Raw genomic sequence first — 23,773 nt, 5'->3', positions numbered from 1 at the left:
AGGGGCAGCAGTCGTTGTGGTTGTCTGGGCCGCAGTCGTTGTGGTTGTCTGAGCAGCAGTTGTAGTCGTTGTTGGGGCAGTAGTTGTTGTCGTTGTCGGGGCAGCAGTTGTTGTGGTTGTTGGGGCAGCAGTTGTTGTTGTGGGAGCAGCAGTTGTTGTAGTTGTCGGGGCAGCAGTTGTTGTTGTTGTCGGGGCAGCAGTTGTTGTGGTTGTGGGCGCAGCAGTCGTTGTGGTTGTAGGGGCAGCTGTCGTTGTGGTTGTCGGGGCCGCAGTCGTTGTGGTTGTCGGGGCAGCAGTCGTTGTGGTTGTCTGAGCAGCAGTTGAAGTCGTTGTTGGGGCAGCAGTTGTTGTCGTTGTCGGGGCAGCAGTCGTTGTGGTTGTGGGGGCAGCAGTTGTTGTGGTTGTGGGGGCAGCAGTTGTTGTTGTTGTCGTGGCAGCAGTTGTTGTGGTTGTGGGCGCAGCAGTCGTTGTGGTTGTAGGGGCAGCAGTCGTTGTGGTTGTCGGGGCAGCACTCGTTGTGGTTGTCTGAGCAGCAGTTGTAGTCGTTGTTGGGGCAGCAGTTGTTGTCGTTGTCGGGGCAGCAGTTGTTGTGGTTGTTGGGGCAGCAGTTGTTGTTGTGGGAGCAGCAGTTGTTGTAGTTGTCGGGGCAGCAGTTGTTGTAGTTGTCGGGGCAGCAGTTGTTGTGGTTGTGGGCGCAGCAGTCGTTGTGGTTGTCGGGGCAGCAGTCGTTGTGGTTGTCGGGGCAGCAGTCGTTGTGGTTGTCGGGGCAGCAGTCGTTGTGGTTGTCTGAGCAGCAGTTGAAGTCGTTGTTGGGGCAGCAGTTGTTGTCGTTGTCGGGGCAGCAGTCGTTGTGGTTGTGGGGGCAGCAGTTGTTGTGGTTGTGGGGGCAGCAGTTGTTGTTGTGGGTGCAGCAGTTGTTGTGGTTGTCGGGGCAGCAGTTGTTGTGGTTGTTGGGGCAGCAGTTGTTGTTGTGGGGGCAGCAGTTGTTGTTGTTGTCGGGGCAGCAGTTGTTGTTGTTGTCGTGGCAGCAATTGTTGTGGTTGTGGGCGCAGCCGTCGTTGTGGTTGTAGGGGCAGCAGTCGTTGTGGTTGTCGGGGCAGCAGTCGTTGTGGTTGTTGCGGCAGCAGTTGTTGTGGTTGTGGGGGCAGCAGTTGTTGTTGTGGGTGCAACAGTTGTTGTGGTTGTGGGGGCCGCAGTTGTTGTTGTGGGTGCAGCAGTTGTTGTGGTTGTTGGGGCCGCAGTTGTTGTTGTGGTTGCAGCAGTTGTTGTGGTTGTGTGGGCCGCAGTTGTTGTTGTGGGTGCAGCAGTTGTTGTGGTTGTTGGGGCAGCAGTTGTTGTTGTTGTGGGGGCAGCAGTCGTTGTTGTTGTCGGGGCAGCAGTCGTTGTGGTTGTCGGGGCAGCAGTTGTTGTGGTTGTCGGGGCAGCAGTTGTTGTGGTTGTCGGGGCAGCAGTTGTTGTGGTTGTCGGGGCAGCAGTCGTTGTGGTTGTCGGGGCAGCAGTCGTTGTGGTTGTCGGGGCAGCAGTTGTTGTTGTGGGTGCAGCAGTTGTTGTGGTTGTTGGGGCAGCAGTTGTTGTTGTTGTCGGGGCAGCAGTTGTTGTGGTTGTGGCCGCAGCAGTCGTTGTGGTTGTAGGGGCAGCAGTCGTTGTGGTTGTCTGGGCCGCAGTCGTTGTGGTTGTCTGAGCAGCAGTTGTAGTCGTTGTTGGGGCAGCAGTTGTTGTCGTTGTCGGGGCAGCAGTTGTTGTGGTTGTTGGGGGCAGCAGTTGTTGTTGTGGGAGCAGCAGTTGTTGTTGTTGTCGGGGCAGCAGTTGTTGTTGTTGTCGGGGCAGCAGTTGTTGTGGTTGTGGGGCGCAGCAGTCGTTGTGGTTGTAGGGGCAGCTGTCGTTGTGGTTGTCGGGGCCGCAGTCGTTGTGGTTGTCTGAGCAGCAGTCGTTGTGGTTGTCTGAGCAGCAGTTGAAGTCGTTGTTGGGGCAGCAGTTGTTGTCGTTGTCGGGGGCAAGCAGTCGTTGTGGTTGTGGGGGCAGCAGTTGTTGTGGTTGTGGGGGCAGCAGTTGTTGTTGTTGTCGGGGCAGCAGTTGTTGTGGTTGTGGGCGCAGCAGTCGTTGTGGTTGTAGGGGCAGCAGTCGTTGTGGTTGTCGGGGCAGCACTCGTTGTGGTTGTCTGAGCAGCAGTTGTAGTCGTTGTTGGGGGCAGCAGTTGTTGTCGTTGTCGGGGCAGCAGTTGTTGTGGTTGTTGGGGCAGCAGTTGTTGTTGTGGGAGCAGCAGTTGTTGTAGTTGTCGGGGCAGCAGTTGTTTGTTGTTGTCGGGGCAGCAGTTGTTGTGGTTGTGGGCGCAGCAGTCGTTGTGGTTGTAGGGGCAGCAGTCGTTGTGGTTGTCGGGGCAGCAGTCGTTGTGGTTGTCGGGGCAGCAGTCGTTGTGGTTGTCTGAGCAGCAGTTGAAGTCGTTGTTGGGGGCAGCAGTTGTTGTCGTTGTCGGGGCAGCAGTCGTTGTGGTTGTGGGGGCAGCAGTTGTTGTGGTTGTGGGGGGCAGCAGTTGTTGTTGTGGGTGCAGCAGTTGTTGTGGTTGTCGGGGCAGCAGTTGTTGTGGTTGTTGGGGCAGCAGTTGTTGTTGTGGGGGCAGCAGTTGTTGTTGTTGTCGGGGCAGCAGTTGTTGTTGTTGTCGTGGCAGCAATTGTTGTGGTTGTGGGCGCAGCCGTCGTTGTGGTTGTAGGGGCAGCAGTCGTTGTGGTTGTCGGGGCAGCAGTCGTTGTGGTTGTCTGGGCAGCAGTTGTAGTCGTTGTTGGGGCAGCAGTTGTTGTCGTTGTCGGGGGCAGCAGTCGTTGTGGTTGTGGGGGCAGCAGTCGTTGTCGATGTCAGGGCAGCAGTTGTTGTGGTTGTGGGTGCCGCAGTTGTTGTGGTTGTCATTGCAGCAGTTGTTGTGGTTGTTGGGGCAGCAGTTGTTGTTGTGGGAGCAGCAGTTGTTGTTGTTGTCGGGGGCAGCAGTTGTTGTTGTTGTCGGGGCAGCAGTTGTTGTGGTTGTGGGCGCAGCAGTCGTTGTGGTTGTAGGGGCAGCAGTCGTTGTGGTTGTCGGGGCAGCAGTCGTTGTGGTTGTCGGGGCAGCAGTCGTTGTGGTTGTCTGAGCAGCAGTTGAAGTCGTTGTTGGGGCAGCAGTTGTTGTCGTTGTCGGGGCAGCAGTCGTTGTGGTTGTGGGGGCAGCAGTTGTTGTGGTTGTGGGGGCAGCAGTTGTTGTTGTGGGTGCAGCAGTTGTTGTGGTTGTCGGGGCAGCAGTTGTTGTGGTTGTTGGGGCAGCAGTTGTTGTTGTGGGGGCAGCAGTTGTTGTGGTTGTCGGGGCAGCAGTTGTTGTTGTTGTCGTGGCAGCAATTGTTGTGGTTGTGGGCGCAGCCGTCGTTGTGGTTGTAGGGGCAGCAGTCGTTGTGGTTGTCGGGGCAGCAGTCGTTGTGGTTGTCTGGGCAGCAGTTGTAGTCGTTGTTGGGGCAGCAGTTGTTGTCGTTGTCGGGGCAGCAGTCGTTGTGGTTGTGGGGGCAGCAGTCGTTGTCGATGTCAGGGCAGCAGTTGTTGTGGTTGTGGGTGCCGCAGTTGTTGTGGTTGTCATTGCAGCAGTTGTTGTGGTTGTTGGGGCAGCAGTTGTTGTCGTTGTGGGGGCAGCAGTTGTTGTAGTTGTTAGGGCAGCAGTTGTTGTGGTTGTTGCAACAGCAGTTGTTGTTGTGGGGGCAGTAGTCCTTGTGGTTGTGGGGGCAGCAGTTGTTGTGGTTGTGGGGGCAGTAGTTGTTGTTGCAGTGATAGTATTACATAAACTGGTCCCACAACAGGTTGGTCCACTGTTGAGTGTCCCAACACTTTCCATGAAAGGTAGGCTACTCAGGTATGGAGCAGCTGTACATATGTTTGAAGATGTACAGCCAAAGGCCGGAGAAGTGGTACCTGAATTTGTCACTGTAGACAAAACATGTATTTGTTTCATTTTAAACACAGTTTTAACACAATGTTGTTTGTCAATGATTTCATGACAGATTCCTCCAGTTGTTTTAAAGAAAAGCAACTTCACAATGTTCAACTCCTTTTACAAATAAAGATAAAATTGCATTTAAATGGCTGCTAGGGCTGCACGACATCGTTTCAGTATCGCTATCGCGATGTACAATAGTCACATCGCAGTTCCTGCGATGTAGGACGCAAATGAACTCATCTAATTTCAAGGGCACCTGACACACACTGTGATCCACCAATCACATTAGTTCTTAATCAGTGTGCCGAAGCAGACCAGCCCCTGCACATCGAGTGAGTCGCTGGTAACAACATTGAAAAATGAGCAACGAACATGAGAAAATCGCGAGAACGAAGACTTGGTGCCAAAATGAAAAGCAACGTCAGTTACCTGGAATTATTTCGGCTACAAGAAGGATGGAATTGACCAAACACGTGTTCTGTGTCGACAGTGTGTTGCATCTGTTGCCACAACAAGGTAATACCATTCATTTGTTTGACTATTTACATCGGTACCACACAGAAGAGTCCTGCACAGGTCTTATTTTGAAAACCCGCCTGTACGACCCGCTGTAAATTGTTACCGACGCCCGACCCGCACCCGAAGGTACGGAAGAGGATTAGGGCCACATGTGAATTTTTTTCTTAGTTCTGGCCCTAATCCTCTTCCGTACGAAGAAAAATTAGACAGGCATAATTTTCATAAATGAATGTAAGCCAGCTGGGGAATGGGAGTTCTGGGAGGGCGCACGCATGCATGAGCTCATATGAAATATAAATGCTGATCATTTTGAAATTGCAGCATCACATAAAGTGCTATTCAGTTCATCTGACGAAAATTCCTGCATTTTTTCATATCGCAATATATATTGCAGGGTTAAAAAAAATCGCAATGTCAGTTTTTTCCAATATCGTGCAGCCCTAATGGCTGCATTATTTCATTAAACCTTCATCTCTCAGGTAACAGCTCATGATAGGTTTCATATACATTCAGAGCAGTGAAATCTCCATTTACTAGTACCTCAACTTTACAGTTCAGTGCTTTAGTTACTATATTTAATAATAAAGACTCACCACTCGCTTGAAAGCATTGGTTCTCGTTTCCCCTGCATGTTATCGGAGTGTTGCATAGTTGGTTGGTACAAGAGTTACACTGTAGAGAGTTATTTGCTGGAGTCGCAGGAGCTGAAAGAGAAAAGAATCAAATAATTTACTCAAAGCAAAAAGAACATCAAAGCGTTTCATGATGAAAATCAAACATGTTGGAAGATACTAGTGTTCGATTTGTTAATATATTGTATTTTATATTCTGTTATATGTAACCAGGTCAACCTGTGAGGTTAATGAAATATGTATATAATTACACAAAATCTATTACTGCCTGACAAGAAAATGCCTCCGAATCCAGTGCAGACTGTGTGTGTAGCTCAGAGCTCCTCCTTTTTGATTTCTTCTTCTGTGGTCCCCACTATAAATGTTTCCTGCGCCCCCCACCTCTGCCCTTTTGTACAATTCTCCTGCGGGAGAGGTGGGTGAACCATCCTAATGTTTCTCTTTGTTTATTATATGTATTTCTGGTCTCAATGTTATTGTCATGTCTGTTCCTGTCTAATAATGTATACATGTTAACAGAGTTGCATTTCAAATTAGTAGTTTTAACAGTTGAAAATCGCTAGCTTGACTCTATGACAAACCAAACTAACTTGCGGGTTTGTCGATATCTTTATCTGCATTTTATTTGTATAGGAGCTCGAGTGGACAGTACGATTTACATGGAGGTTCTGCTTGTTGTCTATTTTGTCAGGTATGTTTTGTTGAGTATGTTGTTTGTTCACTGTATAATGATTTTACCGCGTAGTCGCGGGCGCTCTTTTGTACAATTCTCCTGCGGGAGAGGAGCTCGAGTGGACAGTACAATTTACATGGAGGTTCTGCTTGTTGTCTATTTTGTCAGAATAAACGGAGATCGTCTCCAAAGAGGTCCCGGTGTCACAGCATCATTCAAACCAACACAACGCAGAAGCACACTAGTCACATATACTTACCAGGTAAAGTTGCTGTGTTGCAGTTATCTGTGTTGCAGCACTCAGCAGATGTAACTGCACTTGAAGCACCCAAGTTGACTGAAAATGTCTGAGAGCCTGTGGCTGGACACAGTGAGGAAGGTGCACATCCCTTGACGATCTGTGTCACTGTCACTCCAGATGAAGTGGCTACAAAATCAAAGGTTAGTTTGTTAATGTTGGACTCACAACACTGCATACAGTATATTTCACTGAATTAGGATAGATGACATAAAGAAATTAATACCTTGAATATTAGCTGTTACACACATCGTCTCTGAAGTGCATGTCATAGGCCCCTGGCTTGAACACTGTGTATCGGTGCAGGTTTGACACACAAGTGCTCCAGCTGCCATGAGGAGAAAAACAGTTAATGAATGATGATCACATCCCAAATGTCAAATTAAATGGTCTGCATTTTTTATAGCGCTTTTCCAGTCTAACGACAGCTCAAAGCGCTGTACAACACATGCCACATTCACCCATTCACACACACATTCATACACTGATGACGGAGGCTGCCATGCAAGGTGCCAACTGCTCATCAGGAGCAATTTGGGGTTCAGTATCTTGCTCAAGGACACTTCGACATGCAACTAGGGGGAGCCGGGATTCGAACTGGTGACCTACTCATCACTAGACGACCCGCTCTACCCACTGAGCCACATCAGACAAATTAAATGTCTGATGTTCTCTGATCACCTACATTAAAGGCTGACAACTTTTCTTCCTCTTGCGCAACAGGATTTTAAATAACACAAGGTTGTGAAAATGGTTTCTAGTTTGTAGGACATTAATCCAAGTCATCATTATGTTTCCCACCACTTTAGACTCCTTCTCTTTCTGCTATGCAGTTACATTCTAATTTATCCTCCAAGTCTTGTCTACAAGAATAAAATACTTTTTTGGTTATATGAAATAAACCATCTGTGTGAGATTCAAATTTATTTCTAAAAGTTGTTGCTGTAAAATAAAAATCTAAAATCTCTTAAATTAAACTCAAGTACCTGCAGAAAGTCCAATGTAAGAGAGAATCAGTAGAGTTACCTTTGCTGGAGAGAGCCCAGATGAGAGTCAGAGAAAGGATCAGTTTCTTCATGATGAACAGAACAGTACAGTAGATGTGTTTCCTCGATGGTGACACTAAACCTGATCAGAGTTGCAGCTCTTTTTATACGGTACAGGTGTTGCATAAATGTATGACTGTTGCACACGTAGAACGTCAGGTTTTGGGTGTGTTCTCACTGTGATCATTCAGACACTCACCTCCTCTATTGTCACTTAGAATATCAAAATGTCAACACACCTTCCCACACCCTTTTCTAATTTCAGCACCATTTTCTCCTGCAGAATTGTGCACCAAAAAAATAATAAAACTATTTTATTTCTACATTTACATGAGAATGATTTCTTTTATGTGAGTCTTGCTATATATATGTTTTCTATTTTCTTGTCCTGTCTATATATTGTTCAAAGTGGATGGACTGTGTGTACACTACTATACACTACATACCACTACAATGGAAATAAGTCCAGAACCCATTCTTAGCACACTGACACATTCTGAAATGTTTTTTTTAGACCACATTACAATGTTTTCAACAAACCAAAAACAATGAACTTCTTTAGACAAAGTGATTAAATAATCACATCTCATAAAATGTACTTGGTCACGAACAATATAGATTTTCAAAAAGATTCATCGTGGATTTTTCTTCTCTAATGTCATTCATCATATTATATAATATATATGATATATTTTGGGGGGCTTTTGATCATTTTTGCAAAGTAGCAGGAATACACAGCAGTTTTTTCATCAATAATTTCTTGATTTTATTTAATGCAACATTGAACCTATGATGAAGGACCAAGTAAGACGAGTTTCCTTGATACAAAGACCAATAATCTTGTCATTGTGTCAGTCATTGTTTTGAGAGGGAGGAAACTGACATCCTGTAAATAGGAATGTCCTTACTCATACCTTGTTATAACAGAGCTTGCTTCTGATGATCTTCTCGTTTTTCATTCCTGGCATGTTGTCAGACCGGCAACCCTCTGTGCACTCCATTCAATTATGCTGTTAATTGAGTAGGCTGTGGTGTTTGTGACTCTGTTTTTTTAAATTTAATTTGGGAATATTATTAGCTGCTGAGATAATATCCTTATGCAAGTAGAAGTGGAGTTTGTGAGCTGCAGAAAATTAAAGTGCAGTTTGTCAATCTTTTCAAAAAGCACATTAACAGACTCTAAAAGATCCCACTCTGCTTGATGAGTATTTTCAGATTTGTATGTATGTAAGTATGTTTAAATGATTATACTTTTGATCTTTTATTTTACTGAAGGAACAACTTTTACTGTAATGGACAGAGGTGGGAGAAGTATTAATGTTTTACTTTATACAGACTGCTGGACCAAGTTTATATTAAGGTATATCAGCACTTTATATTGAAGATTACCGTGCTGATCAGTGTAATGTGCCTTTAATGTGTTTTTAGATAATTATTGGCTCGTTTAAGGTCGGTGCAGAGCTCGTATTATTTTTCCAGGCTGGGGTTTTAAACTTCTCTTATAGTTAGCAAGCTCAGACTCAGTTTAACATGAGAGCTTTCTGTTGTCTTTGTTGCAGGTGTCCAGTCACACTTGGTTATGTTTTCGTTTCTTGCAGAAGTTGGTTAAAGATGATGAAGAAGAAATGCTGCTTGCTTGTTTTTATTGGCAGCGCTGTGTTGTTCCACCTGCTGATGATGAACTGACGCCACTAACACTCACTATTTTTATCTCAATAATAGGCCATTGAAAGTAACAAGTAGCCCTTTTAGTGCTGAATTGGGCCTACAGTACTTGATTAGAAGTTCTGAATATCTCGTAATTTGATGTAATTCAAACATTTTGAAATAATTATATGTTTGAAATAATCGTATCAGATCAGAAAGGTTGACTTCACAACACCCATCTCATTTAAGGTTGAGCTATTAGTTTCCCAGGCTGCGGGTTTAAACTTGTATTACCCTCAGGTTTTTAAATCAATCACCAGGCTCAGGTTCATCTTTCACTGTACATTAGGTTTCAAGTTTAACGTGAGGTTAAAACAGTTTTTTGTTGTCTTTGTCACTCAGTTTAGTTTGTGTCTTGTAGAAGTTGATTAAAGATGATAAAGAAGAAATGTTGCTTGCTTGTTTTTATTGGCAGTGCTGTGTTGTTCCACCTGCTACAGGTGAAACCACTGCCACTCTCTATTTTTATCTCAATAATAAGCCATTGTAAATCACATGGAAGTTATTCATTCAAAGAATTGGAATGGTAATCACATGGACACACACCTAGTTACATGTGCGTCACATTTTTTGTGTTGTACATTAGTGACTATTTATATTGGGACAATGTGTGTTCAAAGGAAATACAGTCTGGCCTGTGTTACATGCAGTGGTGGAAAGTAACTCGCTTTAACTGTTGCAAGTAAAAGTTTTTCTGCAACGTGATAATGCCACTTTTATTTCACCCTCGCAATGGCTGCTGTCCTCCCTCTCTCCTACATTTCACCACTCATTGAGACAGCTCTCCCGTTCTGATCCTCTCTTGCTGCTTCAACTGTCTGAAGCCTGGAAGTATTTCATTGTTTGTTTTGCATTGTGTTGCTTTGCATCCAGACCAGACTGTCTTTGTGTTTTCAAAAGAAGGTAAAATATTTGTCAGTATTCATCTGGATTGAGGGAGCAAACATCAGCTTCAGAGTAAGATTAAACATTAACATTATCCACTTGCATGAAAAGCTGATGCTGACTATTTAAAGCAGGATTTCCCAGATAACCCAACTCTATCATACGGCGTTAGAACATGAATCATGTGTGTGTGTGTGTGTGTGTGTGTGTGTGTGTGTGTGTGTGTGTGAGAGAGAGAGAGAGAGAGAAAGAGAGTCAGTGTGCTGGGAGTAGCTTTACAACGAAATAAGATTTTAACCATGTTAATCAGAAAAAATGACAGAAAATCAGTCTGTGGCATTCCGTGTTGATATTGAAGCATTGCACCCAAACAAATGTATTTGAAACACTTATCTTTCACAACAGTTGGCATTATATGTTTAGTAGAGCTATAACTACACTCAAAACATAGGTTTGGTCTAATTTTAAGACAGAATGTGGGATTCGAGGACAACTGCTCCTAATTTGTGACTGTCATACATTTTCAGGATGTCTAGTCGTTGACCTGTTCTACAGCGTCCTCCACCATAACCGCACAAATTTTGTGGTTTATTTATACAAAAGGTCTTGACGTGTACAGCTCATCTCAGATTACATCGCTCTTGAAGTTCAAAAACAAGCTTTGAAAAACATTCCTGATAAAACATGACTTTATGTTTGTTTGTGTCTCAAAGAGTCTGGGTTAACCCTTTAGATTTCTACGGCTCGAGGACTGTGAGAACACTGCCACACCTTCTTTTGATTTACTGTCGTTACACCCTCCATTTTTAAATCATTGTACATTCTATTATTAACATAATAATGATCCTCTAAAATTCCAAAGAACATTATTCAACATGCCAAAACAGTGTGACGTCTTTAGCCCAGTTTTTCCCCTGGGTCTTGTGGGAAGGTGAATTTTCTGCATTAACATTTATTTTTTAAATACAAGAACTGCTCATCACTGAGTTCACTCTTTTCAAAACTCTTCAGTCTGCACAAACGCAGTAACTGTGGATCACTTTCATTGCTTTGTGCACAGTGAATTTGACCGCTGACCTTCTGGATATCAAATGTCATAATGTCATTATTTTATTCTATTATACATTTGAAAGAATTTTAAGAAATTCCATCAAGGCAGAGGGGCGGCTGTAGCTCAGTGGGTAGAGCTGGTGGACCAGTGATCGGAAGGTCGCTGGTTCGAATACCCTGCTCCCCTGGGGTGGGACTGAGCTACATGCCGAAGTATCCTTTAGCAAGATACTGAACCCCGGAATTGCTCCTGATGTGCAGTTGGCACCCTGTGGGGCAGCCACTGCCATCAGTAAGGGTCCTGCAATGAGCTGGCGACTCGTTCAGGGTGTACCCGTGAGTCAAACTGGATTTGGCCCCAGTAAGCTCCGCAACCCCCCAGAGGGGATAAAAAGCGGCAACAACCCTGACGGAAAAGCGGAAAAAGAAAACGAATGAACCATCAAGGCGGTTTTGTGACAGCACCTTTACAAGAATGAGACAGACAACATTGAGAAATACTTATTCTGCCTCATAGCCCGGAGTGCATCCTCTGGAATTTTCAGTAATGACGATCAAAGACACGATTTGAGTCCGTGGGGAGAATTCCAGATGTTTTTGCGAAGACTCTGGCACAACAGCAGGTAATGTCAGTAACGCAGCTTTGTAAATGCCTTGCTACATACCAGACCTGCCGCGAAGCAAATGAGGCTCCTCCACTCCCTGCTACTGGGAGAGACCTGATGCAGCTGTTGCTGGAGGGCATTCATTCTTGACTCCAATATGAGAAGTGACAGTCATTAATTCTATTGCCCGGCCCTGGCATAGGCGGTATAGGCAAATGCAAGGGGCACCGAAAATAAAAAATAAATAGATACATATTTTTTACCAGTGCCACTACTACTATTATTTCGAAATCTTATATAAGCCCACAGCAACATAACGTCATAGCAAATACTATTAAATAATGGAGAGGCCTTTTTTCTGGGTTCCTGGCTCATTGCACTGTTCAGGTGTTATTTTACAGGTGTCTTTCCTGCTTATATGTCAGTTAAAATGCTATTAGTTTTCCATTAGTTTTTTCCCCTTTGTAATAGGGTAGTAGTAAGGCCTCGGTTTATTGTGTCACAGTTTGATTGTTAAAGTTTACATCAGTGTTAAAGTGCAGTTAAAGTGTACTACTGTTAATACTCCACACCTCAGCTTTCCCATATGATTCATAGGCGAAATATATACACTGCACTTGCACTCTGGTTAGACTGCATTGAATTGCAATGACAATAAGTTGAATGAATCTCATCACATTTTCACAATTAGTCTATATTAGTCTTGTGTATAGCACACATCTAGCATCTGTTTTTGTTTGTTATGCAGTGGTCACATATACTTCTCTTTTCTCTTCAGTTTTAACATATTTCAGCAGCAGCCCAGTGACACAGCATCAGGTGCTCCTGTCCTCTACCTCAGCACAGCAGAGTGACACAGCATCAGGTGCTCCTGTCCTCTACCTCAGCACAGCAGAGAGACACAGCATCAGGTGCTCCTGTCCTCTACCTCAGCACAGCAGAGTGACACAGCATCAGGTGCTCCTGTCCTCTACCTCAGCACAGCAGAGTAACACAGCATCAGGTGCTCCTGTCCTCTACCTCAGCACAGCAGAGAGACACAGCATCAGGTGCTCCTGTCCTCTACCTCAGCACAGCAGAGTAACACAGCATCAGGTGCTCCTGTCCTCTACCTCAGCACAGCAGAGAGACACAGCATCAGGTGCTCCTGTCCTCTACCTCAGCACAGCAGAGTGACACAGCATCAGGTGCTCCTGTCCTCTACCTCAGCACAGCAGAGTGACACAGCATCAGGTGCTCCTGTCCTCTACCTCAGCACAGCAGAGTGACACAGCATCAGGTGCTCCTGTCCTCTACCTCAGCACAGCAGAGTGACACAGCATCAGGTGCTCCTGTCCTCTACCTCAGCACAGCAGAGTGACACAGCAGCAGGACTAAAGGCTGACTGGACATCTCTTCTAACTGACACAGTGAGATGAGAGTTAGTTCACAGAGGACCAGTTCAAATAAAAAAACAGTTACACATTTCCCAAAAACAAAGATGGGAGAGTGTTGACATGACTTTTGTAACAGAGTCTTCGTCAATGCTGAAAAAATCAAAAGAAGCTGGCTGATGTATTCAAACAGAAATATAGCTTGCACTGCTTCTGCTGCTAAATGTTTTCTCCAAAAGAATACAGACTTAATAATGAAGGACTAAAGGACTGGAACAATGTAAGCCACTTGCCGAAGGTTCATGAGGATATCCAGGAGCATTTTTATCACTTTATTTTATATTTTATTTTATTTTATATTTTTATCACAGTTTTTATTTGGTGTGATATTTTTTTACTTAAAAGAAATAAAAATCTTGAATACATCGATGCAATTTCTGTGTGAGTGTATGAAAATTGATTGTGAAATTGACTGCGATGCAGGGCCGGAACTGACGGGTGCATTGCTCCTTTATAATGTACCTGTTCACAATTGGCTGCCTGGCCTCTGGTTTCACTGCTTGCAGCTGTTTCAGGAACCGCTGATCCAGACTACTTCACACTCACTTTTCTGCTCTGTATGCAAAGAAACATTTTCATTCATACATAAAAGAAGAAATACATTTCTATATAACATATGCCAAATTTATAAGGAGGACCAAAGGATTAAGAATTTGTCACATTGAGGATTCCAAGAACTTAAAGTAGTTCCTACTGTGGAAACAGTGCTCAAAATGGAGCAGTTTATTAAGGGAGTCTGGTGAATTTGTCTCCCTCGGTTCCCACCTATTGTATGTTGGTGATCTAGTTTGTCATCTGCTGCAGTCATCTGGTTCTTCCTGCTCTGATCTTTCTCTCCATCCTCGTCTTCCCGTTATGCACTGACAATCACACACAAACATAGCCTACTGTATGCAACTACAAGACAACATATAATCTGATAATTAATGAGGCAAACTGCAGAAGATATTCTGAATATTCTCAAAGCAGTGTCAAACGATCCACTGCTATTAATGTGGCCAAAACAGCAGCTGACTTTATAATAAACATTATGTTCTTAACAACCTGGCCACTTTCTCACCTGGGGTGTCATTTATAAAACTCTACGGAGAATACACACTAAATGTTTGCAAACCTACACATTAGGAGATGTACGCACACCAAATATTACTCAAATGTATGAAACCTGCCTTACGCCCAACACAGCGCGATTTCCTTCTTAGAAATCCCAAATCAACCTGGAAATGTGCGCAAGTGGATCCGCCTCCTATCCCGCCCTCTCCACTCCCACGGTAAACGCAAAGTGCCTCATGAATGTTAATGCATGGAAATGAGCCGCTGATCGATGGTTTTTACAGTGAAACGTGGCCACAACAAGAGAAAGATAAAGAAAGTACATATTTATGGCACAGAGGACAGAGAACGAGGTAGTGGTTAGTGAGGTGGAGGTTACAAAGCACATGTCGTAAACGTTCATCAACTTTATCCTGCAGCAGTACGACGACAGTGACAGTCTGTGCAGCGTTACGCACAAGGGGCACAGCAGTGTTTATGTGTACATCGAACAGACTGACTGTTCCACTTGCTAAAATGAAAATGATTGTGACGGTCGGTGTTATCTCCACCCTCCACATCTGCAAGTGGAAGTTTAGTAGTGTGTCCAGCGCGCTCCTTGTGACGCACAATCACTGGTGCTCACTGCCGCGATTTACATACAACCAGGCTCAGTGGAAACTAAAATCGTACTTGTGTTATTTGTGTACAGTTTTCTTTCTTTCGTAACGAAAATATCATCGTCGGTTGTAGAAATCCAAGATTACATCAGCTCTCATCCAGCAGTCTGGCTCTCTGCGCTGCGCTCCAGGTGGATGACATGGTGAGACAGCGCTGAGGAAATATGTTTTCAGATTTGAGTTGGAGGATATGTTTTACATTTCAAAAATGTGCGTATTTAATGTACAAATGCCACTGCACGTGTAAATATCATTATGCGCAGAATAATAATAATAATAATAATAATAACCTCGCACGCTTAATTTCTACAATCTGCTTCAATTCACGGCCTCACCTTCCCTCCAAAATGTTCCTACGCATGAGTCAGAGGCACATTCTCCTGTCAAGGACGCATTTTATTTTTTATTGCTTAATTACATGTTTTGATTGTATTTTTATTTGGATCTATTTTGGCTCACTGGCTGATTGATATGATTGATATTATTCAAGATGTAATCGTCATCATCTACTATCTGTGTCACTGCTCTGTTGTTCTATTATTAAAAAATAAAAATATATGTAAATCCCTGTTTGTCAGATGCCTGATCAGATAAACACGTGTGTCATTAATATAGCAATATCCTATAATCATCACTGTCTAATTTCACATCATTGCTGTGTTATTATTTAACTAATAATAGTAGACGTGGACCTTAAAATCAAAGGATTGCGTCACAGCAATCAAAGGATCGCTGTGACGTATTAAAATGACAGGGTGCGACATCTCATGTCATTGATCTCTGAAGCTTCTGCTGTTGCAGTGATTTATGGGGAATGTACACCTCCCATGTTAATTAATACTTGGTAAAGTGTGTGTGTGTGTGTGTGTGTGTGTGTGTGTGTGTGTGTGTGTGTGTGTGTGTGTGTGTGATATCCAGCAAAGAGAGGACAGACAGGGAATAGGGACCCAAGTGGTGGTTGAGACAGAGCACGCTTCCCTGATTTATTAGCTTTTGAAACACAAAACAGGAACCACATAATTATAGTTGCAGCAGGGAGTCAATAAGGCGCAACATTATGTCAAAGCAAAGAAATGGACACATACTGTATAAAGTAACAGGAGAGCACCATCTGCTGGCAGACAACTCACTCCCTGGCATGTTGATAAAGAGAACTGCACAGAACTAACTGAGTACCTGGGGTGGATTTTGAGATGTGCAGATAAAGAAGTATCATACAATTTTAAGATACTTGTTATGTATGATGTTATAAAGGATGACCTGTGAAGTATAATCAGTTTACAGCAGTGGTTTGATCAGTTTTACAGCATCAGAAAAGTTTAATAATATAGTTGTTTGCACAACTCCCTGTATTATAAGCAGTCAGTTATTTTCAGAGTGATAGTAGGTTATAGTATAGTAAGGTTGTCAGAACGTTAACATTAAAAAGCAAATTAGCCATTGATGTTGTGGTTGCAGCTCATTGTCTGGCAGCAGCAGTTGTTGTTGGTTGGGCTCTGGTTGTTGGGGCAGCAGTTGTGGTTGCAGCAACAGTTGTTGTGGTTGCAGCAACAGTTGTCGTGGTTGCTGCAGCAATTGTTGGTCGGGCAGTCGTTCTTGTCGGCAGTAGTTGTTGGTGTTGTTGCCGTGATAGTATTACACAAATTGGTCCCACAACAGGCTGGTCCACTGTTGAGTGTCCCAACACTTTCCATGAAAGGTAGACTACTCAGGGCTGGAGCAGCTGCACATATGTTTGAAGATGTACAGCCAAAGGCTGGAGAAGTGGTGCCTGACTTTGTCACTGTAGATAAAAAAATTTAATAAATTGTAAATCACAGTTTTAACAAATAATGTTGTTTGTTGATGATTTCAGGAAGAACTCTTCAGATTCTTCACTTGAAAAATTGTCTGCATTTAATTTTTTTTTAATGTATATATTCATGTATCTCAACATTAAACATACGTTCAGTGCGACATTTATTTAGACAATCTGTGATGTACTGTATCGTAAAGACTCACAACTCGCTTGAAAGCATTGGTCCTCGTTTCCCCTGCATGTTACCGGAGTGTTGCATAGTTGGTTGGTACAAGAGTTACACTGTAGGGTGTTGGCTGTCGGAGTCGCAGGAGCTGAAAGACAAAAGAACAAAATCATTCACTCGAAGAAAAGACAACATTAAAGTGTTTCATGATGAAAATCAAACATCTTAGAAGATGCCAGTGTTCTATTTGTTAATATATTTTATTTTATATTCTGTCTATACTTACGATCTAAAGTTGCTGTGTTGCAGTTATCTGTGTTGCAGCACTCAGCAGATGTAACTGCACTGGAAGCACCCAAGTTGACTGAAAATGTCTGAGAGCCTGGTGCTAGACACAGTGAGGAAGATGCACATCCCTTGAAAATCTGTGGCACTGTCACTCCAGATGAAGTGGCTACAAAATCAAAGGTTAGTTTGTTAATGTTGGACTCACAACACTGCATACAGTATATTTCACTGAATTAGAATAGATGACGTAAAGAAATGAATACCTTGAATATTAGCTGTTACACACATCGTCTCTGAAGTACATGTCACAGCTGTCTGGCTTGAACACTGTGTATCGGTGCAGGTTTGACACACAAGTGCTCCAGCTGCCATGAGGAGAAAAACAGTTAATGAATGACGATCACATCTCAAATGACAAATCAAATGTCTGAAGGTCTCTGATCACGTGTGAAGGCTAAAAACTCTACTGCTATACTATAACATTCAAATTCAACCTCTGGGGTTCAGATAAGTCTTACATATAAAACTCAAGGATACGTAAAAATGGAAAATCTTCTTCAAAGTTTTAGATTATATTGTCTATACTTGCAGAAACTCTTATTTCAGAAAAAAGGGTTACCTGTGCTGGAGAGTGCCCAGATGAGAGTCAGAGAAAGGATCGGCTTCATCGTGATGAACAGGTCGGTGCTGGAGATCAGTTGTCCTGGATGGTGAGCCTACCAGAACACCTGCTCCTCTTATACTGTACAGGTGTGACATAAATTTGACATATGCAAGCTTAAAAATCTCAGGGAACAATGTAACGACTGTAATCATGTCCACACACCTTTCCACGCCCGCTTTATTTCCAGCAGTGTTTACTTGTGAAGGATTACTCAAAAATTCTAAAGGACTGTTCATTCAGATTGTACAGCGAAGAGAGTTCAATGTCATTTTTTGGTGTTTGATCTTTGTAGGATATACAAATATAGTGTTACACGCTTTTTACCGCCTTCTGCTTTGTGAAGTTTGAAATGTTTGTTGCAGGTGTACAATCACACAGATTCTAGTTTTGTGTCCTGAAGATGTTGGCTAAATTAAAAGGATACACTGTTTGGTTATTATTTTTGGCGGCGCTGTGTTGCCCCGCCTGTTGTTGTTGAATAGGCCATTGTAACTCAGATGTGGTTTTACCGGCCTGTTCATTTAGGTTACCTGTGTGTCATTCTTTGTGCTTTGTTCATTAGCAACTTCTATAATCTATGTTGGGACACAGTGTTTTATGAAATGAAAAACAATGTTAGCTGTGTTAGATGCAGTGGTAAGAAGTAACTAAGTGCATTTATTCAAGTCTTCTCTGTTTTCTGCTACTTTCTAATGCTAAAACTTTGATCCCTTGGTGGAATTCACAAATTCCCTGGGAGTAAAAAATGGGTTTCACCTTCATTAGCTGCAGCGTTATAGTAATGATAATATAATTGCATCAATGATGATAATTTAATAATATGATTTACATTATTCGGATATGGGCCATAATGAGTCCTTACTTATTGTACTTAGAACATAATCCTTTGCACTTTTGCAGTAATACTTTGAGTGCTGGACTTTTACTTGTGGTGTTCAAAGTGTCAAAAAGATGTAAACCTCAATAGTCATTTTATCTTTCAGGAAATCATGACCCGGATACTCAAGAATATTCCTTGTTCTGTTTCTGGTAGGAACCAATTGCTCTTTACATTGCATCGCTGCAAAGACACAAGCATCTACTCATGGACGAATGGACGTGCTTGAAATTTGGGACATGAGAGTATATAGTATTAAATAATAATGATAATAACACACTGAATTATTTAATAATACTACTATTTGAAATATATCAATGAAACCTGTTGTTTTATCCAAACAATGCCTGGAAAAATACACATTTTGGATACTGTGTTCGACACCATAGGGAAACACTGATTAAACTGATTAAGATTTTACATTTTTATTTAAAAAGATATATATATAAAAAGGCTTGGGAGAGTAGAGAACAATAGCACAATTAATTTACGTCTGACAAGAGTGGGAGGAGCTGAAACTGTGTGGACACTGCAGCAGAGCCAGTGTCAACTCACTGTCAGAGAGAAAAGGGGAGCAAGGAAAGCAGAGATATTCACAGACAGGTCCGTCAGGTCCGAGGGAAACAATGTGCTGGGAGCGGCAAAAGAGGCAAATCTTGCCCATGGTAGTTATTTGGTGCAGCCTCTGCCAACAGTCTATGAATGTGTGTGAATGGGTGAATGCAATGCTTTGAGTGGTAAGTAGAATGGAAAAGCGTTTATAAATGCAAGTTCATTCACCACAAAGTAAAATCTGCTTTATAAGTAGAACATGGGTCATCAACCTTTTTAAGACTAAGCTTAACCTCAAGGAGAGAGAGTAATCTGAGGGTCAGTGACTGTGAAGGGCCAAAAAAGGTTCAACACTTTGTCAAAGCAAATAAACCATCACATAAAATAACAGATTATAACTTGAAAATAACTTGATTTATATGGGCTGGTAATATTATCAGTTTGTAATTGGGGTTTTGCTTAGTTTTGCTGTTTTGTTTAAAAATAGCCTATTCTAATAAACCTTAAACAGCATCAGAAATGTTTAATGACTGAGATATTAACTCCTAGTACGTTTTCATTATTGTATAAATCAGTAGTATAAAAAACTCTTTACGTGAAAATGACTTAATTGATTCTTTATTTCTTTGTCTTTTAGAGTAAAACACAACTGCTGTTGTCTCATTTGAGAAAAGCTTTATTAAAACAGGTTAGAATAAACATTACAGTAGACCTTAATACATTCCACTAAAATACTGCCCTAGGATTCATCACTTGAAGGGAAGTAATGAATCAAAGAATACAATGCAAAAGATGTACATAATTTGTTAGAATATTTAAATAAAATATAATTAAAGAAAGGATAAATTAATGCGAATATATCATAGGTGACAACAGCCACATGCATTGAAATTAAATACATTACAGAAGACTTGTTACACCATTGTTGAGACGTGTGCTTCACTTCAGGTAACTGCTCAGTGCTGAGAAATCATCGTCATTATTCACCACACAGCTAATGTTGCTTGTCCTTTTCAAGATGTATACTGTGACATAAAATTGTTGTCCAAATGACAGAGACAAAGAAAAAAGATGTTTTCCAACTGCCAACTAAACACAGCATCACGCAGTAACACAGTTCCAGGCATCACCATTGCAGAGTCCTGGTGGCTTCATAGGTGGAGCATCCCTGTTACCCTGTTCTAACACAGGGTAAAGATAAGGAGTCCAAGGAGAAGATGGATCATACCTAATCTGATACAGCAGGCATCACTGGCAGTAGTGGTTGGGGCAGCAGTTGCAGGGGCAGCAGTCGTTGGGGCAGCAGTTGCAGGGGCAGCTGTTGTTGGGGCAGCAGTTGCGGGAGCAGCAGTTGCAGGTGCAGCAGTTGCAGGGGCAGCAGTCGTTGGGGCAGCAGTTGCGGGGGCAGCTGTTGTTGGGGCAGCAGTTGCGGGGGCAGCAGTCGTTGGGGCAGCAGTTGCGGGAGCAGCAGTTGCAGGTGCAGCAGTTGCAGGGGCAGCAGTCGTTGGGGCAGCAGTTGCTGGGGCAGCTGTTGTTGGGGCAGCAGTTGCGGGGGCAGCAGTCGTTGGGGCAGCAGTTGCGGGGGCAACAGTCGTTGGGGCAGCAGTTGCAGGGGCAGCAGTCGTTGGGGCAGCAGTTGCTGGGGCAGCAGTCGTTGGGGCAGCAGTTGCAGGGGCAGCTGTCGTTGGGGCAGCAGTTGCAGGGGCAGCAGTTGTTGGGGCAGCAGTTGGGGCAGCAGTTGTTGTGGTAGGCGGGGCAGCAGTTGTTGTGGTTGTGGGGGGCAGCAGTTGTTGTGGTAGTCGGGGCAGCAGTTGTTGTGGTAGTCGGGGCAGCAGTCGTCGTGGTTGTGGGGGCAGAAGTTGTTGTGGTAGTCGGGGCAGCAGTTGTTGTGGTTGTCGGGGCAGCAGTTGTTGTGGTTGTGGGGGCAGCAGTTGTTGTGGTAGTCGGGGCAGCGGTTGTTGTGGTTGTGGGGGCTGCAGTTGTTGTGGTAGTCGGGGCAGCAGTTGTTGTGGTTGTCGGGGCAGCAGTTGTTGTGGTTGTGGGGGCAGCAGTTGTTGTGGTAGTCGGGGCAGCAGTTGTTGTGGTTGTCGGGGCTGCAGTAGTTGTGGTTGTGGGGGCAGCAGTTGTTGTGGTTGTCGGGGCTGCAGTAGTTGTGGTTGTGGGGGCAGCAGTTGTTGTGGTTGTGGGGGCAGCAGTTGTCGTGGTTGTGGGGGCAGCAGTCGTTGTTGTTGCCATGATAGCATTACACAAACTGGTCCCACAACAGGTCGGTCCACTGTTGAGTGTCCCAACACTTCCCATGAAAGGTAGGCTACCCAGGGCTGGAGCAGCTGTACATATGTTTGAAGATGTACAGCCAAAGGCTGGAGAAGTGGTGCCTGAATTTGTCACTGTAGATACAAAAAATTAAAAACAATTTCAAATCAGTCTTGATGCATGATGTTGTTTGTTAATGATTTCATGAAGAACTATTCAGATTCTTCACTTTACCTAAAAAAATAAGCAATGTTCAAATACTATTACAAAGAAAGAAAAAAAACTAAGAAACTTAATCTTAAGAACAATTAGGTTCACCATATTCATTTTTTTCAGTAGATGGAGCCAACTCTGATGCCTAATTCAAATGTGGGCTTCTTGAAAAATTGTCTGTGTTTGATTTTTTATTTAATCTTCTATAACTCACAATAGCTTTCATATTATTTCAGTGCAGTGAAATGTACATTTGCCTCTCAGATGTATATATCAACGTACCTCAACATTAAACATACGTTCAGTGCTTTAGTTACTATATTTAATAATGTCCCTCAACTGGTTGATTTTCTAGAGTTCACATGTAGTGACTTCTTCTAAAGACTTTCAGGAAGCGACATTTATTTAGACAATATGTGATGTACTGTATCGTAAAGACTCACAACTCGCTTGAAAGCATCGGTCCTCGTTTCCCCTGCATGTTATCGCAGTGTTGCATAGTTGGTTGGTACAAGAGTTACACTGTAGGCTGTTGGCTGTCGGAGTCGCGGGAGCTGAAAGACAAAAGAACAAAATCATTCACTCGAAGAAAAGAAAACATTAAAGTGTTTCATGATGAAAATCAAACATCTTAGAAGATGCCAGTGTTCTATTTGTTAATATATTTTATTTTATATTCTGTCTATACTTACCAGGTAGAGTTGCTGCGTTACAGTTATCTGTGTTGCAGCATTCAGCAGATGTAACTGCACCGGAAGCACCCAAGTTGACTGAAAATGTCTGAGGGCCTGTGGCTGGACACAGTGAGGAAGATGCACATCCCTTGAAGATCTGTGGCACTGTCACTCCAGATGAATTGGCTACAAAATCAAAGGTTAGTTTGTTAATGTTGGACTCACAACACTACATACAGTATATTTCACTGAATTAGAATAGATGACGTAAAGAAATGAATACCTTGAATATTAGCTGTTATACACATCGTCTCTGAAGCGCATGTCACAGGCGCCTGGCTTGAACACTGTGTATTGGTGCAAGTTTGACACTCAAGTGCTCCAGCTGCAATAAGGAGAAAAACAGTTAATGAATGATGATCACATCTCAAATGTAAAATCAAATGTCTGAAGGTCTCTGATCTTCTGTGAAGGCTTAAAACTCTTCCTCCTCTTGTGCAACTGGATTTTAAATTACACAATGTTGTGTAATTGGTGTCTAGTTTGTAGGACATTAATCGAAGTCGTCATTATTTCATCACCTCTTTAGACTCTGTCTCTTACTGCCATACTGTAACATTCAAATGTACCATACAAGACTTATCTAAAAGGCTATGAAACTATTAAACTGATGTTAAGAGTAAGACTTTTAAGATTTTTTTTTAATGAAAACATTTAAAGTGAGTAAAAAAGTTTAAAGTAAGAGTAATAGAGTTACCTGTGCTGGAGAGTGCCCAGATGAGAGTCAGAGAAAGGATCAGCTTCATCATGATGAACAGGTCAGATATTAGTTGTCCTCGATGGAGATACTACAGCTTACCAGAACAGCTGCTCTTTATATACTGTACAGGTGTCGAAAATATTCACGCCAGACACATTCAGAAAAACGTCAGGGATTGGGTGTGTTTCCATTTTTTATTTGTGACAGTTCTGAGGTGCACCTCCTCTATTGTCGCTTGGGGAAATAAACCTGTAATCATGTCACACACCTTTCCACACCCTATTTAGTTCCAGCAATGTTGGCTTGTGATCTTGTGTGCACTTTAAGACATTTTTTAAACAGAAGTACCTAAATCTCTATATTTATGTGAGTTGAATTTTTTTCTTTAATATTTTTTGGTCTTTTCTGCTCCCTGAAAATTTCTACAATTCATACAATTGAGTTTTTCTCTCTGGTTCTGTTGTTCTTATTTTCAACATCAACAACAAAAAACGTGTTAAATTTAGGCACAAAACAATCTCAAAAAATATTTTTTGACATCTTTTAACGTTCACTATTGATGTCCAGTTGACAATCAAATCTCAAACCTGAACTTTTAACAGGTGAGCTACCAGGGCACCCTGCAGACTCCCTTCTTCAATGTAATAATGGAAATGCAAAAGACCCATCCAGTCTTCACTTGCTGTCAACAACCATGTGATGCTGATAGTGAATGAAGACAGGTGCCTCAGTAGCTCACTCAAGAGAGCGTGTGCCCCATGTTCTAAAGTCGAGTCTCAAGGTTTGATTAAACCCTGTAGCTTTTACAGCTTTGAGTAAAATTGAGCTATGTTTAATACTTCAATTTTGAACTACAGGAAGTTTTGGAAGTCTGTGATTGAAGTTGAAAATATGTCTAAATTGAAAACATAAAAACTTTCATTTTGATCCTATAATGACGCAACTTGAACAAGACTGAAAGACAAAGACGTTGAATTGACGTCTTACATACTTTTCACCCAGTTGGTTTCCAGAGTCTTTGT

At 42.8% G+C, this 23,773-nt stretch overlaps 2 protein-coding genes across 2 annotated transcripts; both read right to left on the bottom strand.

Moving 5' to 3' along the window:
* Positions 1 to 14,598: 14,598 nt before the first annotated feature.
* On the bottom strand, positions 14,599 to 17,423 carry LOC115591506 (phospholipase A2 inhibitor and Ly6/PLAUR domain-containing protein-like). Its single transcript, XM_030433566.1, has 5 exons — positions 17,375 to 17,423; positions 17,019 to 17,120; positions 16,754 to 16,921; positions 16,487 to 16,615; positions 14,599 to 14,657 (listed from the first exon to the last, which is right to left on the bottom strand). Exons 1-5 carry the CDS (start codon positions 17,421 to 17,423, stop codon positions 14,599 to 14,601), a joined length of 507 nt encoding a protein of 168 aa, XP_030289426.1.
* Positions 17,424 to 19,949: 2,526 nt separating this feature from the next.
* Positions 19,950 to 22,797, bottom strand: LOC115591505 (ice-structuring glycoprotein-like). The gene is made up of 7 exons (XM_030433564.1): positions 22,749 to 22,797; positions 22,275 to 22,376; positions 22,010 to 22,177; positions 21,761 to 21,871; positions 21,044 to 21,238; positions 20,077 to 20,526; positions 19,950 to 20,029 (listed from the first exon to the last, which is right to left on the bottom strand). The coding sequence occupies exons 1-7, from the start codon at positions 22,795 to 22,797 to the stop codon at positions 19,950 to 19,952; spliced, it is 1,155 nt and encodes a 384-aa protein (XP_030289424.1).
* Between the last annotated feature and the right edge of the window lie 976 nt (positions 22,798 to 23,773).

This window comes from Sparus aurata, chromosome 11 (genome assembly GCF_900880675.1).
Source record: "Sparus aurata chromosome 11, fSpaAur1.1, whole genome shotgun sequence".
Classification (NCBI taxonomy): domain Eukaryota; kingdom Metazoa; phylum Chordata; class Actinopteri; order Spariformes; family Sparidae; genus Sparus; species Sparus aurata.
Note: the sequence above shows the minus strand (reverse complement) of the source record. Positions and strands in the feature narration are given on the sequence as shown.

What these genes read in the sequence shown, in the direction of transcription:
- LOC115591506 (XM_030433566.1), bottom strand. Translation starts at nt 17,423, where the DNA reads ATGAAGCCGATCCTTTCTCTGACTCTCATCTGGGCACTCTCCAGCACA. An exon ending in TGTAACAGCTAATATTCAAG is followed by an intron (nt 16,922 to 17,018) that starts GTATTCATTTCT and finishes TTGATTTTGTAG; the next exon opens with CCACTTCATCTGGAGTGACA. An exon ending in TTGTGAGTCTTTACGATACA is followed by an intron (nt 14,658 to 16,486) that starts GTACATCACAGA and finishes ATATTTCCTCAG; the next exon opens with CGCTGTCTCACCATGTCATC.
- LOC115591505 (XM_030433564.1), bottom strand. Translation starts at nt 22,797, where the DNA reads ATGAAGCTGATCCTTTCTCTGACTCTCATCTGGGCACTCTCCAGCACA. An exon ending in CTGGGCACTCTCCAGCACAG is followed by an intron (nt 22,377 to 22,748) that starts GTAACTCTATTA and finishes TCCTTATTGCAG; the next exon opens with CTGGAGCACTTGAGTGTCAA. An exon ending in TAACGCAGCAACTCTACCTG is followed by an intron (nt 21,872 to 22,009) that starts GTAAGTATAGAC and finishes TTTGTCTTTCAG; the next exon opens with CTCCCGCGACTCCGACAGCC.